The sequence below is a fragment of the Rattus norvegicus genome, chromosome 10, assembly GCF_036323735.1.
Source record: "Rattus norvegicus strain BN/NHsdMcwi chromosome 10, GRCr8, whole genome shotgun sequence".
In the NCBI taxonomy this organism is placed as follows: Eukaryota; Metazoa; Chordata; class Mammalia; order Rodentia; family Muridae; genus Rattus; species Rattus norvegicus.
The window spans coordinates 27,536,673-27,552,126 of record NC_086028.1 but is presented as its reverse complement, the minus strand read 5'-3'; the positions used below and the strand labels follow the sequence as shown (position 1 = coordinate 27,552,126).

The window sequence follows — 15,454 nt, the reverse complement described above, 5'->3', positions numbered from 1 at the left end:
TTCCCTTAAACCAGCTCTTTGTGATGTCTGCAATGCAGAAAGATTACAGAATCATCAATTTAGCCCCTCTTCCAGCAGGGCAGATGACAAATTCATTGTCATGAAATCCATGGTGCCAAAAAGCAAACACATTACAAAACAGATTAGTATCATAAATAGAATAAACATGCATACCTAAATGCTTGCACGCACACACACGCACACACACACACACACACACACACACACACACACACACACAAAGTCTAGCTTACTGTATGGCCTTTGGCCTTCTGCACAAAGCTAAGTTTCTAGCACTGACAATCCTGTTTCAAAGCAAAAACAAGCAAACAAAATCCACAGCCCGGCGGACCTTCATAACACAATCAGTCTTCATGGCTCCATCCGACATTAACTTATCAACTATAGGGGATAGCATTTATGAGTTTCAAGGACAACTGGGGGACATTTTATCACATGCTGTCACCTTCACATTTTCCCCCTCAGGTTTGTCTTAACCCTTTACACCAATTTCATACTTCAAATGCTTGACTAGCCTGTGATTTCCTTCCAGAGTGTTAGTACTATTTTGATTGATAAATCACACTTTTCACTAAACATGTTCCCCAGGATTTAGAGGTGGATGTAAGAAGGTGGCAGCATTAAGGTGGGGAGAAGCTGTTTGAAGTTGTTTGCCTGGATCAAATTGCAAATACTCCTCTAGCAACTTTGCCAAGACCATTGATTGAGGCATGATCCTGCTTAGCAAGCCTGTGCCTGAGGTGAACCTCAAACCAGGAGGTCAGCCCAGCTGGATCCACAGACACTTACAGCTTTCGATCTCCAACGTGCAGTTTTGTTCATCCAGTGGATACCGCCTTAGGTCCATCATGCAGGCAGCTGTAGTTGTGATTCTAGAAGAGAAATGGCACTGTGAGTTGTTAGTGCTTAAATCCAAGTGCAGAAGAGAAGAAACAAAAACAACCAACAAAAAATGCCCTCTTAGAGACTGAATCCTCAGTTGAGCATCCACAAAGAGAGTGATCATCTTTCAAAAATCATTCTTCTCCACAATGCTTCTGGCTTCTGAAGAGAGTGGACTATTTAAGTCTCCAATGGGTCACGAATGGCTTGAACCAAAATCAACCAGATGTGTTTCAAAGGCAATTCTTTCAAGTCTCCAGAACATCTTTGGGGTGAGGTTGTTCTAGCTGTATCTCAGGTGACTTGGGTGGTAAAAACATTCCAATGACTCTCACATTTTGCTTTACTTAATCCTTTTGCACAATGCTAAAGTCTAATCTTCTACCAACCTTACTTTGGATCCATCATTTTTCATGCTTAAAAAATCACACTGTACTTGGTAAGCATCCTCATTAACAGACAGCACACATTAGCCCTCTATCTATGCCTGATCATTTTGTTCTAAATAACCTGATGTTCTCTTGGCTACTTCGAAAGACAACGAAGCATGGAAGTTCATATTTTTGGATTTGACCAACCTACTTTTGCACAATCGTGAGGAGCTCAGAGCTCAGTTAGAAGTGGAAAAATGAGACAGACCTCTATTCTGGAGGAAAGAGTCTAGACTACACTTTCCAAACTCTACCTCTGTCATGTAGAACTAAACCAAGAATCCATGTAGCCACACTTCAGGAAGATACTTGGGTGAATCTGACAACCCAAGGGGTAGACTGGAAATGTGTAATTGGTTATTCATAATGAAGTTTCTTAATTTTAGTTTTCTTTTCTTTTGTACAAAAATGCTTCCCAGAGAAGGTTTCTTGCTGACTTCTCCCTTTATTTAGCGAGTCCTGCAGGTCACTCTGCCTCAATTATCTACTACCCCACTTTCTCCTATGAGTCTGTCCCCCTTGCTTCCCCTACAAGTCAGTGCAGGAGCTGGGCCTTAGACCTTTCCATTTGTGTCCCTAATTCTATCATGCACACAAAACAATAAAGTAGATCTCATCTGTTAAAAATGTAATGACTATTCTAAGAGAATCCAAACTCTGACTTTGTCCGACTCTTTCTCACATGTTATGTTTCTCTTCTTTCCTATTAGCTTCTTCTATTGTTTTTTCTCACAATGTCTTTCTGCCATCAACTTTGTTCTCTATGTCTACAGCATGCATCCTTCCCCATCAGAGAAGCTCTTTCTGAACAGCCTATCCAGGGTGACTGTTTTAAGACATGCCTCTATCTTAACTTTCTGTTCACTGCTGTCAAGCAATTACCACAATCTGGAATTAGCTTGCTAATTGTTGTCTCAGAAGAGTCTTTTTTTTTTCTTTCAATAAAATTTAACCTGCTTATGGGCATAGACTCTGTTCAATTCAGTGCAAAGGCATTCAATAAATATCGGCTGAATGAGGAAAAATTAATTTATAATGAGGCAACCAGATGGATTTGCTCGTTATAAGTCTTTACATGTGGAAGACTTTTATTGCTTCACCTCTGTTTTGACTGAAAATGGTACTGTGTCTTAAGTTAGAGATGTTCCTTTTGTAGGGTTAACAATAAATGGAATCTAATCAATTTAAATTACATGAAGAATATTATTTTAAAGTTATTTTATCAATTTGACTCTTACAGCTTTCAATGAGATTTATGTTGCATTTAAATTCTACAAATTACATTAAAGTTAATATTCACATTTAACAATCTGGTAACATGGTACTTGGATGGATTTTTTTTTCTTGGCCCACTGTTTCCTCTTAGAATTTTGTGAGACTTTATAGATTGATACACTCTGAATTGCCTCTAACCTACAGATTACAAAGGGAAATTAAATTTAGGAAATGGTAGACATACTATCTCCGAGCGCTGTTGTGGAAAATCGTTAACTGGGTTCCTCTCCTCAGAAACTAGATGAAATGACTTACTTAGTCTGATAAACCAATACAAAAGGCAAGACTGCTACAGGGACATAACTATAATTTGGGAAATTATAAAATGGGAAAAACAAGTACTGAAAGCAAGCTGTGTAATTGAGGTGAAATTTGTAATTGATACTGCAGTTTGTATTTCACAGCTCTGCTGATACATATTCATAGCAATTAATAACCGTGAACTATACTGTATAAACTAAGAAAAACAAACCTACTGAAGCTCTGAAAAAGGCAATGTGTTTTCTTCAAGTTTTAAAAATACAGTGAAAGGAGAGATGACTGACATTGTAGTCCTGTTAGCAGAATGCTCACCTACCGTGTATGAAGCCCTGGGTTCAATTCCCAGTACCACATAAAACAGGGCTTGTAGCTAAAGAATCAGAAGTTTAAGATCAAGTATAATAAGTTTGAGGCTAGATTGGGGTATACAAGTCATAGTCTAAACAGCAGCAGCAAAAGCAACAACAACAGAAAGTAATTTTTTCTTATGATATTCATATTATTTATTTGTTTTACTTTACTTCTGTTTTTAGCACTATAACACAGAAAGCTAGCAGATCCTGTGGCCATTTTATATTTAATATTTGTAGTCTGGGTCTTCTATTGGAGTAAAGTCAAAACTCTGGGACTGGAAGGATCCATTTTAAATCTTGATCAAGTGCACAAGGACTAGTCACCCCTCAGATAATTTACTAGCATTCTTCGCCTACTGGAAACACTTGCTGACCAAGCTGGCTGTAGGATGATAAATGGGAGGCACGTATAACTCAAAAAGTGCTCTGCAACTTTTGTATTAATCTGCGACAAGCAGATATCAAGACAACTCATTTCACTGATGAGGAAATATAAATACCCATGTGTGTCCATTACCAGAACCATAACTATGAATGTAATAGTGATACCATATAAATATATGACATTGTTATATATGGGTGTGCATATCATAAATCTAGATATTTCTCAAGTGCCCACAGAGTTCAGGAATCATATGTTTTGTCTTAATTTGGATTTAAAAGACATGTTCCTGACATATGTCACTAACTCACAATTAAAATAATAATAAATCACCAAACAAAACAGAGAAGCGTGATCCAATGTGAATACTGATTGACAAATTAAGAATTTTCAGGTGATGGTTATTAAGGACCAAATATAACTCATCCTAGAATTCACACATAAATTTAATAATCAAAACCATTTTAGTGAAGAAAGTATCCTGTTATGACTATCATTCAGAAAAGGCCAGTGGCAAGCATCTATGCCTGTTTTATTCATAATAGGGCTGAGGTTCACAGTAGTGCAACAGATACAACTTCAGTCCTAATGAATATTCTTAGCACTGTTAATGAGTCTTAAATCACTCAACAGCATTACTAGATGTCTTTGAAGAGATGCTTACAAGCGGTTACACAAATGCCCCGGTTAAAGATCGCAAGATCCAAAAGATCAGAGAATTTTCTGTGAGATTGTGTCTCCTAGTAACTAATGTCAGAAGCTACATCCATAAACTCTCATCAACGTGACCCTCAAAACATGAACTGAACAAAGACACTAATCGACATGCCAAATTGGACTGGAAAGAAAACCCATGAGGCCTCAACCCTACACAAAGGACTACAGGCAACTGAGGAATATGGAGGAAAATAGTTTTCCCATGGAAAGAGCACACCAGTTGGTTACCTAATACCAAATCGTCAACCCTGAAAACATACATAAAATTAGTATTATGCAGACTATTTTAGTTTTAAAACTTAACAATATGGAGACAGCCTTAGTTTTTAATCAAACCAGCACCTTCCTTATGAATGGAGAGTCTCCAACAGTCTAATTGTAAACACCTTCGACAGATTTGAACTCTTTTGAAGAATGAAAGTTTTACTTAGAAATGTCTGTGTTTTATTTGGAACAAGAGATTGTGGATAAACCTTTCCTAAGGTAGTCATAAGCTATTATCACTCTATAATGCTTTGTATCATAAAATATTAGCACAGAGCAAAAAAAAATCTAAATATACAGCACTACCCAAGGATTCACTAAAGGCACTCATAAATCAAGAAATATAAAAGCTAACCCAACATTTTGTATCAAAGCTATAATTTGTATTTTTGTAGTTTTAGAGTGCACAAATGCCACTCAGAATATGAATGGAACTAAAGAGGGCTACTAAGCAAAAGCAAATACCACTTTTTCAGATGCAAGATGAAATACTTGGGCTCACAGTAAGTGTGACAAATCTTAAACCTTGCAGTAGACTCTTTAAGAGATGATTTTTGGAGTTGAAAACTCCATATGCTCGCATGTGTATAGCCTATGAAAGTCTGGGTGGGATTTCAAACAGAGATAGTAAGAGAATGAATTAAGTGATTTTTTAAATGACTTTGATTCTTTAATAGATGATGTCATACTTATCCATCAAGAAATTTTGTTTTTATCCATATCATTGTCTGCTTAAAGTATCAAATGTCCCATCCTGAACCATGCTTCGTTAGAACACAGTGTTCTAATGCATGCTGTGCTTTTATTTGCTCAACTAATATATTTACTCAAAACCTACATCCAATTATAACCACAAGGGAAAAAAAACTTCTGGTATTAATAGGCAAAATACCCAAAGGAAAGTGAAGAATTTTAAACTAGGGAGATTGAGAGATGGTTCAGAAGTTAAATATGCAGGCTGGTCTTGGAAAGGACCAGAGGTCAGTTCCTATCAGGCACATCCATCCAGTAGCTCACAACTGCCTGTGGCTTTAGCTCCAGGATTCCAATGTAGGCATTGCATAAACCTACAAACATACAAATACACACACACACACACACACACACACACACACACACACACACACACACACACACACACAGAAGCTTAAAAATAAAGTCTTTAATGAAGTCAATTACCCAAACATGAATCAATTTTTGAAGTTTTCAAACAAGCATATTAAAATTTCAACACAGAGAAATTCTAAATTTAAGTTGTTTAGGATATTAACTAATTATAAAATGTTCCAAAGACCTCATATAATTCTCTTTCCTTAAAGGTTCTTTAAAAGTGTCTTTCTTGGTGTACTACCGTATTTGACATCACATCATTCTGTATCTTATGGCGACTTTCATTGGGAAACAAAATTAATCTTTCACACTAACTCATACTCAATCAGATCTTACATCTTGTGGATTAAAAAGAATATAGATAAAGGACATGGGTGGTTTCTTAAGTAGAATTCTGATGTAAAAACCACATAATATTAACTTATCAGTTACTAATAAGGTATAGATACTATTAATACCACCCAGACAGTTCTCATTTAAGTCTAATTATTATTATCATCTAACAGACACAAGTAGTGGAGGATGTTTTAAGAGACACACTGTAAATGGAAGAACAGGGATTTTTTTTTCCCGGCAGGAATTGACTTAACAGTCCACATATTTAAGAATGATACTTAACTTGATAGATAGATAACCTTGACAGTGTGGTGTTGGTTCTTCAGAAGACTGTTACATATATTCAGAATGAGCTTATTCTTTCTGGGATCCTGTATTCATACATTCATGGTATGACCTTGAGATGGTGTCGTTCTGTTTTACCCACACATGCAAATGTTGTATTTCCCTGATGTTTATTCTGTTTTACTCAATTATGTAGATTAGCCCACCACAGACAAGTAAATGCAAGCCTCTCCCTAAGGAGTCTCTGTTAATACTCTCTCTCCTCTGATTGAAGGTCCTCCTCACTTTTTTCTGCCTTTCTAGCCACTCCAAAGGCCTTGTGCTTATAGCAAAATCTCCAAGACTCTTGCGTAATTGTTTTTAAAAGCTCCTTTGAAGTCCTCTTTTGAGTCACATGCACTACTATGCTCAACTTTGTAATCACCCAGAAAAGTAAGATTGCTGGCACTCAAGTTCCCATTTGATAATTCATGCATTTCAGATTAGAGCTATTTGTGCTCTTCTGCAGATGTTTGGCCTTCTGCGACTCTTTCAATCTTTTTTTCGTAATCTTATGCTCTGCAAAGATACTGTGACCATTAAAGGGCTACCCAGATCTCTGCCACAAACACAGACATTATTATTTAAGAAATTTCCCTAAATAAAAAGCCTGCTTCCGCAACACAGTTAGAAGTCTCTAGCAAGTTCTTATTCTGTGAGGACACTTCATCACAAACATTAATGTAAATGTCCCAACCTAGGTTCCCATTTGCCTTCTGTTCTCTGTTTTTCCCATCTTCCCTATACTATCGTCTTTGTGGTCTCACCTATAAATCCTATACTTATCTCATACTCTTATTTTTTTCTTTCTAAAATTTACATCAAGAGGAGAGGCACAAGAAAAAGTAAACATCCATTAATTTGATCATCATTTAACTGAAATTTGATTTTATATCACAGTAGAAGGTCTAATGGAGCTATGATTTCTTTAAAAGGGGAAGGGCACACAAAAAGAGTGGGAACTCTGAATTATTTTAAAATCGAACTTTATTCACAATGATGACTCAATATACTGGGTGCTTTTGATAATATATTCACGAAAATAATCAACTACTTTTTTCTATATAACACATCAGAAATCTACCATTTCAGAAAAAGTCATCAGTTTCTCTCTCTCTCTCTCTCTCTCTCTCTCTCTCTCTCTCTCTCTCTCTCTCTCACACACACACACACACACACACACATACACACACATATATATGTATGTATATATATATATATATATATATATATATATATATATATATATATATGTTCAACCCTAGCTAGTCCAGATATTGTTAAGTAGACCAGACTGTCCACAAAGTCACAGCGGACTGTCTCTATCTCTAGAGTGCTAAAAGCTTTGGGCCAGCACAGCTAGCTTATTCAGTTTTGTAAAAATAGCTAACAGATGTGTGAGGACTTGACTAGCACAGACAAACCTCTAACTACAGCTGTGCCTCCTCACTTCTTTCTGGTCCCTTCCAAGTATAGTTTAAAACACGAACTACACAGGTGGGAGCCTACTTTTTGCTTCTCCGATTGTACCCTCTAACTCCAATCCCTGCATTTTGGCTTCTTGAAAACTAGTCTACTTGGACTTCACAATCTCTTCTAAGTCTGGTGTCTGACCCAGGGAGTGAAGAACAGGACATGAATCTGAGATCAGAGGGAAGTTAAAATCCAGGGATGCTACCCTCATTCCCTGCTCAGTCCATAGCCCATCTAGTCCTCCCTTCTCTTTTGAAAAGTGAATCCTAGGGCGCTGGTGGCAACCTGCTGATGCTGTGTAGTTAGGGAGGAATGTTTTTTTTCAACTCTTTGTAAATAGTTCTTTTATTGCCTCCTCAAATTATCCCACTTTCGGCGTACCATCTGTTTCCTGTTGGGTTCTTGACTGATAGAAAGCATTATAGAAATGTATTTAAAATCAGAGGCGCTAACAGTTATGCTGTCAAAAATTAGAACAGTTCCTTTTTGGAGTTCTCTACCTTGAGAATTTGGAGGTAAGATCATGAACATCCCTTTCCTTAAAGGAAACATCTCTTACCTGTCATTCTGGTATCTGTTCATCACAGCCCTTCTAAAGCACCCTCTCCCGCTGCCTAGCTAACATGGTGCTACTTGTTCTCTACTGCTCACCTCCTGTGTGTATTCTCTTCCTTTTTTTTTAACTTATTAATCATTTTATGTGTTTACATTTCCATTCTTACCTCCCTTCCTAGTCTCCCCTCCATGAACCTCGCACCCCATGCACCTCCTCTTTGCCACTAAGAGGGTGTTCCCCCACCCAGCTAATTCGCCTCATTTAATGCTATCTATCCCTATTAAGATTCTGGATGTTTGTAGGATTTCTCTCTCTCCCCCCCTAGACTCAACTCAAGCATTGTCTAACTAAGGCTGGGTTCTCTAGAACCTGACCTTGAGAAGTATTTATTTGGGATCATCAACAGTGCAGAGAAGCTAGATGAGGGGTTGTTGTTGTTGTTGTTGTTGTTTTTAAAGGAAGACTTCGAATTGTGTTCTATGCAGTATGGCAGCAATCCCACCATGGTTAGTCTCCCAGGAAACATGCAAGATCATCTGTGGTAGGACTGAAGTGGCCATTAACCAGCCTCTCATAGTCTATTATGCACCCATAGACTATGCCAGGCAAACTTGACAAAAGAGAAAAATACCTTTGGCTCATTTTTCTCATTCCTTCATTTATCTCCCATTTCATAGAATCTTGCTGAATTCGTAAGGCCAAAAATTCTAAGTGATCCACTGTTATCACATCATCATACATAGTTCCCAAGCACTACACCTGCATCTGTGATGAGCTGTCATGTATAACATACAGGCAATTCATTTCTGATTCCAATAAAACCTATACATGCTACCATCTCAGGGCTTTCTGTCACCTGACCTCACAGTAAAATGGTTTTAGCTACATGGTACTTTTTACTATTTCTAGATTGTATGCTAAGTAGTCATAAAGATATGTGAGCAATGCTTAATACAAGTAGCAACCACGCATGTATATCAAAGGCATGGTTATTATTGTTTAAACAATCAGCACAAAAATGAAAAAGATGGTATCTGGACTGCATAGAAATGGATGCCTCCTGGGTGCTGTGGTTTGGACTACAAACTGGTATAATGTTTCTGAAGGATTGTTGGACTGCAGCAAACAAAACCTACTTACTTAACCTTGGCTCCTGAAATGTCATTTTAGTGAATTGGTGTGAAATCACAGTGATATAGAGATGTTGAGCAAACTTCGTAACTTGGCAGGACAAAAGGCTTTTGTGTATATTTGAATGTGCATGAGTATGTATACACACACACACACACACACACACACACACACACACACATAAATGTTGACATGAATTTTGATCTAGACACATGATGTGGTAAAACACTCTTGAGAAGAATGGGAAAAAACAAGAAATCTTTTCTCGATATATGAACAATAAGAAATTAAAGAAGCAATACAGGCAGTGTAAGTCTGTGTGCTTTTAAGAAGTTACATCAGTGCATATTGAAGTAGTTAAAATATCATAAAAGAGGTATAGCACATTGGTGAGTTGATAGAGTACTTGCTTAGCAAACATAGATCTTTGAATTCTATCCCCAGCATTGCATAAAACTAAGCTTGGTGGTATATATGTATTATTCTCACCAAGGGGAGGTGGAGGCAGGAAAATCAGAAGTACAAACACAACTGTTGCTATATACTGAGTTTCAGACCTCATTGGGCTACAAGAAATCTTGTCTCAAGGAATCTAATTTAAAATGCAATGAAGATCTAGTTGACTCTTTTCTTTCGTAATTTCCTTGTTTCTACATTGAATAGGTATCATTTCCTCTCCAATAAACATTCTAAAGACAGTTTTCTCTATCTGCTTGGGGCTAGGACAGCACTACTCCTGTCTCTGAACTGAATTCAGTCTATCTGAATAACTTTTATTCTTTAAGTGAAGACATTTGTTTATGCATGGAACCATATTCCATAGGTTGCAGATACTGGTCCTCAAAACTGTGGTGCAATAGGATTCATGTCATTAAAAATGTTTATGAAAAACCAAACGCACAAAATAAAGAAAGAATATTAGAAGCAGTAAGGGAAAAAGGTCAAGTAACATATAAAGGCAGACCTATCAGAATCACACCTGACTTTTCGCCAGAAACTATGAAAGCCAGAAGATCCTGGACAGATGTCATACAGACCCTAAGAGAACACAAATGCCAGCCCAGGTTACTGTATCCTGCAAAACTCTCAATTAACATAGATGGAGAAACCAAGATATTCCATGACAAAACCAAATTTACACAATATCTTTCTACAAATCCAGCACTACAAAGGATAATAAATGGTAAAGCCCAACATAAGGAGGCAAGCTATACCCTAGAAGAAGCAAGAAACTAATCGTCTTGGGAACAAAACTAAGAGAAGAAAAGCACACAAACACAACCTCATATCCAAATATGAATGTAACAGGAAGCAATAATCACTATTCCTTAATATCTCTCAACATCAATGGTCCCAACTCCCCAATAAAAAGACATAGATTAACAAACTGGATACGCAACGAGGACCCTGCATTCTGCTGCCTACAGGAAACACACCTCAGAGACAAAGACAGACACTACCTCAGAGTGAAAGACTGGAAAACAACTTTCCAACCAAATGGTCAGAAGAAGCAAGCTGGAGTAGCCATTCTAATATCAAAAAAAATCAATTTTCAACTAAAAGTCATCAAAAAAGATAAGGAAGGACACTTCATATTCATCAAAGGAAAAATCCACCAAGATGAACTCTCAATCCTAAATATCTATGCCCCAAATACAAGGGCACCTACATACTTAAAAGAAACCTTACTAAAGCTCAAAACACACATTGCACCTCATACAATAATAGTGGGAGATTTCAACACCCCACTCTCATCAATGGACAGATCATGGAAACAGAAATTAAACAGAGACGTAGACAGACTAAGAGAAGTCATGAGCCAAATGGACTTAACAGATATTTATAGAACATTCTATCCTAAAGCAAAAGGATATACCTTCTTCTCAGCTCCTCATGGTACTTTCTCCAAAATTGACCATATAATTGGTCAAAAATGGGCCTCAACAGGTACAGAAAGATAGAAATAATCCCATGTGTGCTATCAGACCACCACAGCCTAAAACTGGTCTTCAATAATAATAAGGGAAGAATGCCCACATATACGTGGAAATTGAACAATGCTCTACTCAATGATAACCTGGTCAAGAAAGAAATAAAGAAAGAAATTAAAGACTTTTTAGAATTTAATGAAAATGAAGGTACAACATACCCAAACTTATGGGACACAATGAAAGCTGTGCTAAGAGGAAAACTCATAGCGCTGAGTGCCTGCAGAAAGAAACAGGAAAGAGCATATGTCAGCAGCTTGACAGCACACCTAAGAGCTCTAGAGCAAAAAGAAGCAAATACACCCAGGAGGAGTAGAAGGCAGGAAATAATCAAACTCAGAGCTGAAATCAACCAAGTAGAAACAAAAAGGACCATAGAAAGAATCAACAGAACCAAAAGCTGGTTCTTTGAGAAAATCAACAAGATAGATAAACCCTTAGCCAGACTAACGAGAGGACACAGACAGTGTGTCCAAATTAACAAAATCAGAAATGAAAAGGGAGACATAACTACAGATTCAGAGGAAATTCAAAAAATCATCAGATCTTACTATGAAAGCCTATATTCAACAAAACTTGAAAATCTGCAGGAAATGGACAATTTCCTAGACAGATACCAAGTATCGAAGTTAAATCAGGAACAGATAAACCAGTTAAACAACCCCATAACTCCTAAGGAAATAGAAGCAGTCATTAAAGGTCTCCCAACCAAAAAGAGCCCAGGTCCAGACGGGTTTAGTGCAGAATTCTATCAGACCTTCATAGAAGACCTCATACCAATATTATCCAAACTATTCCACAAAATTGAAACATATGGATCACTCCCGAATTCCTTCTATGAAGCCACAATTACTCTTATACCTAAACCACACAAAGACCCAACAAAGAAAGAGAACTTCAGACCAATTTCCCTTATGAATATCAACGCAAAAATACTCAAAAATTCTGGCAAACTGAATCCAAGAGCACATCAAAACAATCATCCACCATGATCAAGTAGGCTTCGTCCCAGGCATGCAGGGATGGTTTAACATACGGAAAACCATCAACGTGATCCATTATATAAACAAACTGAAAGAACAAAACCACATGATCATTTCATTAGATGCTGAGAAAGCATTTGACAAAATTCAACACCCCTTCATGATAAAAGTCCTGGAAAGAATAGGAATTCAAGGCCAATACCTAAACATAGTAAAAGTCATATACAGCAAACCAGTTGCTAACATTAAACTAAATGGAGAGAAACTTGAAGCAATCCCACTAAAATCAGGGACTAGACAAGGCTGCCCACTCTCTCCCTACTTATTCAATATAGTTCTTGAAGTTCTAGCCAGAGCAATCAGACAACAAAGGGAGGTCAAGGGGATACAGATCGGAAAAGAAGTCAAAATATCACTATTTGCAGATGATATGATAGTATATTTAAGTGATCCCAAAAGTTCCACCAGAGAACTACTAAAGCTGATAAACAACTTCAGCAAAGTGGCTTGGTATAAAATTAACTCAAATAAATCAGTAGCCTTCCTCTGAGAAGAAGAAAAACAAGAGAGAAACAAGCTGAGAAAGAAATTAGGGAAAGGACACCCTTCATAATAGACCCAAATAATATAAAGTACCTCGGTGTGACTTTAACCAAGCAAGTAAAAGATTTGTACAATAAGAACTTCAAGACACTGAAGAAAGAAATTGAAGAAGACCTCAGAAGATGGAAAGATCTCCCATGCTCATGGATTGGCAGGATTAATATAGTAAAAATGGCCATTTTACCAAAAGTGATCTACAGATTCAATGCAATCCCCATCAAAATAACAATCCACTTCTTCAAAGAGCTAGACAGAACAATTTGCAAATTCATCTGGAATAACAAAAAACCCAGGATAGCTAAAACTATCCTCAACAATAAAAGGACTTCAGGGGGAATCACTATCCCTGAACTCAAGCAGTATTACAGAGCAATAGTGATAAAAACTGCGTGGTATTGGTACAGAGACAGACAGATAGACCAATGGAACAGAATTGAAGACCCAGAAATGAACCCACACACCTATGGTCACTTGATTTTTGACAAAGGAGACAAAAAATCAAATGGAAAAAAGACAGCATTTTCAGCAAATGGTGCTGGTTCAACTGGAGGTCAACATATAGAAGAATGCAGATCGATCCATGCTTATCACCCTGTACAAAGCTTAGGTCCAAGTGGATCAAGGACCTCCACATCAAACCAGATACACTCAAACTAATAGAAGAAAAACTAGGGAAGCATCTGGAACACATGGGCACTGGAAAAAATTTCCTGAACAAAACACCAATGGCTTATGCTCTAAGATCAAGAATCGACAAATGGGATCTCATAAAACTGCAAATCTTCTGTAAGGCAAAGGACACTGTGGTTAGGACAAAACGGCAACCAACAGATTGGGAAAAGATCTTTACCAATCCTACAACAGATAGAGGCCTTATATCCAAAGTATACAAAGAACTGAAGAAGTTAGACCGCAGGGAGATAAATAACCCTATTGAAAAATGGGGTTCAGAGCTAAACAAAGAACTCACAGCTGAGGAATGCCGAATGGCTGAGAAACACCTAAAGAAATGTTCAACATCTTTAGTCATAAGGGAAATGCAAATCAAAACAACCCTGAGATTTCACCTCACACCAGTGAGAATGGCTAAGATCAAAAACTCAGGTGACAGCAGATGCTGGCGAGGATGTGGAGAAAGAGGAACACTCCTCCATTGTTGGTGGGGTTGCAGACTGATACAACCATTCTGGAAATCAGTCTGGAGGTTCCTCAGAAGATTGGACATTGAACTGCCTGAGGATCCAGCTATACCTCTCTTGGGCATATACCCACAAGATGCCCCAACATATAAAAAAGACACGTGCTCTACTATGTTCATCGCAGCCTTATTTATAATAGCCAGAAGCTGGAAAGAACCCAGATGCCCTTCAACAGAGGAATGGATACAGAAAATGTGGTACATCTACACAATGGAATATTACTCAGCTATCAAAAAAAAAAAAAAACAATGACTTTCTGAAATTCGTAGGCAAATGGTTGGAACTGGAAAATATCATCCTGAGTGAGGTAACCCAATCACAGAAAAACACACATGGTATGCACTCATTGATAAGTGGCTATTAGCCCAAAGGCTTGAATTACCCTAGATGCCTAGAACAAATGAAACTCAAGACAGATGATCAAAATGTGAATGCTTCACTCCTTCTTTAAAAGGGGAACAAGAATACCCTTGGCAGGGAAGAGAGAGGCAAAGATTAAAACAGACACCCATTCAGAGCCTGCCCCACATGTGGCCCATACATATACAGCCACCCAATTAGACAAGATGGATGAAGCAAAGAAGTGCAGGCCGACAGGAGCCGGATGTAGATCGCTCCTGAGAGACACAGCCAAAATACAGCAAACACAGAGGCGAATGCCAGCAGCAAACCACTGAACTGAGAATAGGACCCCCGTTGAAGGAATCAGAGAAAGAACTGGAAGAGCCTGAAGGGGCTCGAGACCCCATATGTACAACAATGCCAAGCAACCAGAGCTTCCAGGGACTAAGCCACTACCTAAAGACTATACATGGACTGACCCTGGACTCTGACCTCATAGGTAGCAATGAATATCCTAGTAAGAGCACCAGTGGAAGGGGAAGCCCTGGGTCCTGCTAAGACTGAACCCCCAGTGAACTAGATTGTTGGGGGGAGGGCGGCAATGTGGGGAGGATGGGGAGGGGAGCACCCATAAGACAGGGGAGTGGGGAGGGGATGTTTGCCCGGATACCGGGAAAGGGAATAACACTCGAAATGTATATAAGAAATACTCAATTAAAAAAAAAAGAGTGGAGCAGAAACTGAAGGGATGGCCATCCAGAGAGTGTCTCACCTGTGGATCCACCAAACCCAGTCACTATTGATGATGCTAAGAAGTGCTTGC

General features: G+C 38.1%; 1 protein-coding gene across 4 annotated transcripts in view; it reads right to left on the bottom strand.

The window, feature by feature from the left end:
* The window catches only part of Gabrb2 (gamma-aminobutyric acid type A receptor subunit beta 2), a 219,554-nt gene that overhangs the window by 105,554 nt on the left and 98,546 nt on the right, over positions 1–15,454 (bottom strand). For all 4 annotated transcript variants that reach the window (XM_006246127.4, XM_008767635.4, XM_039085275.2 and 1 more), the window contains one exon: positions 811–893. In XM_006246127.4, the coding sequence (XP_006246189.1) occupies positions 811–893 (83 nt within the window). The remainder of the gene's footprint in view (positions 1–810; positions 894–15,454) is intronic.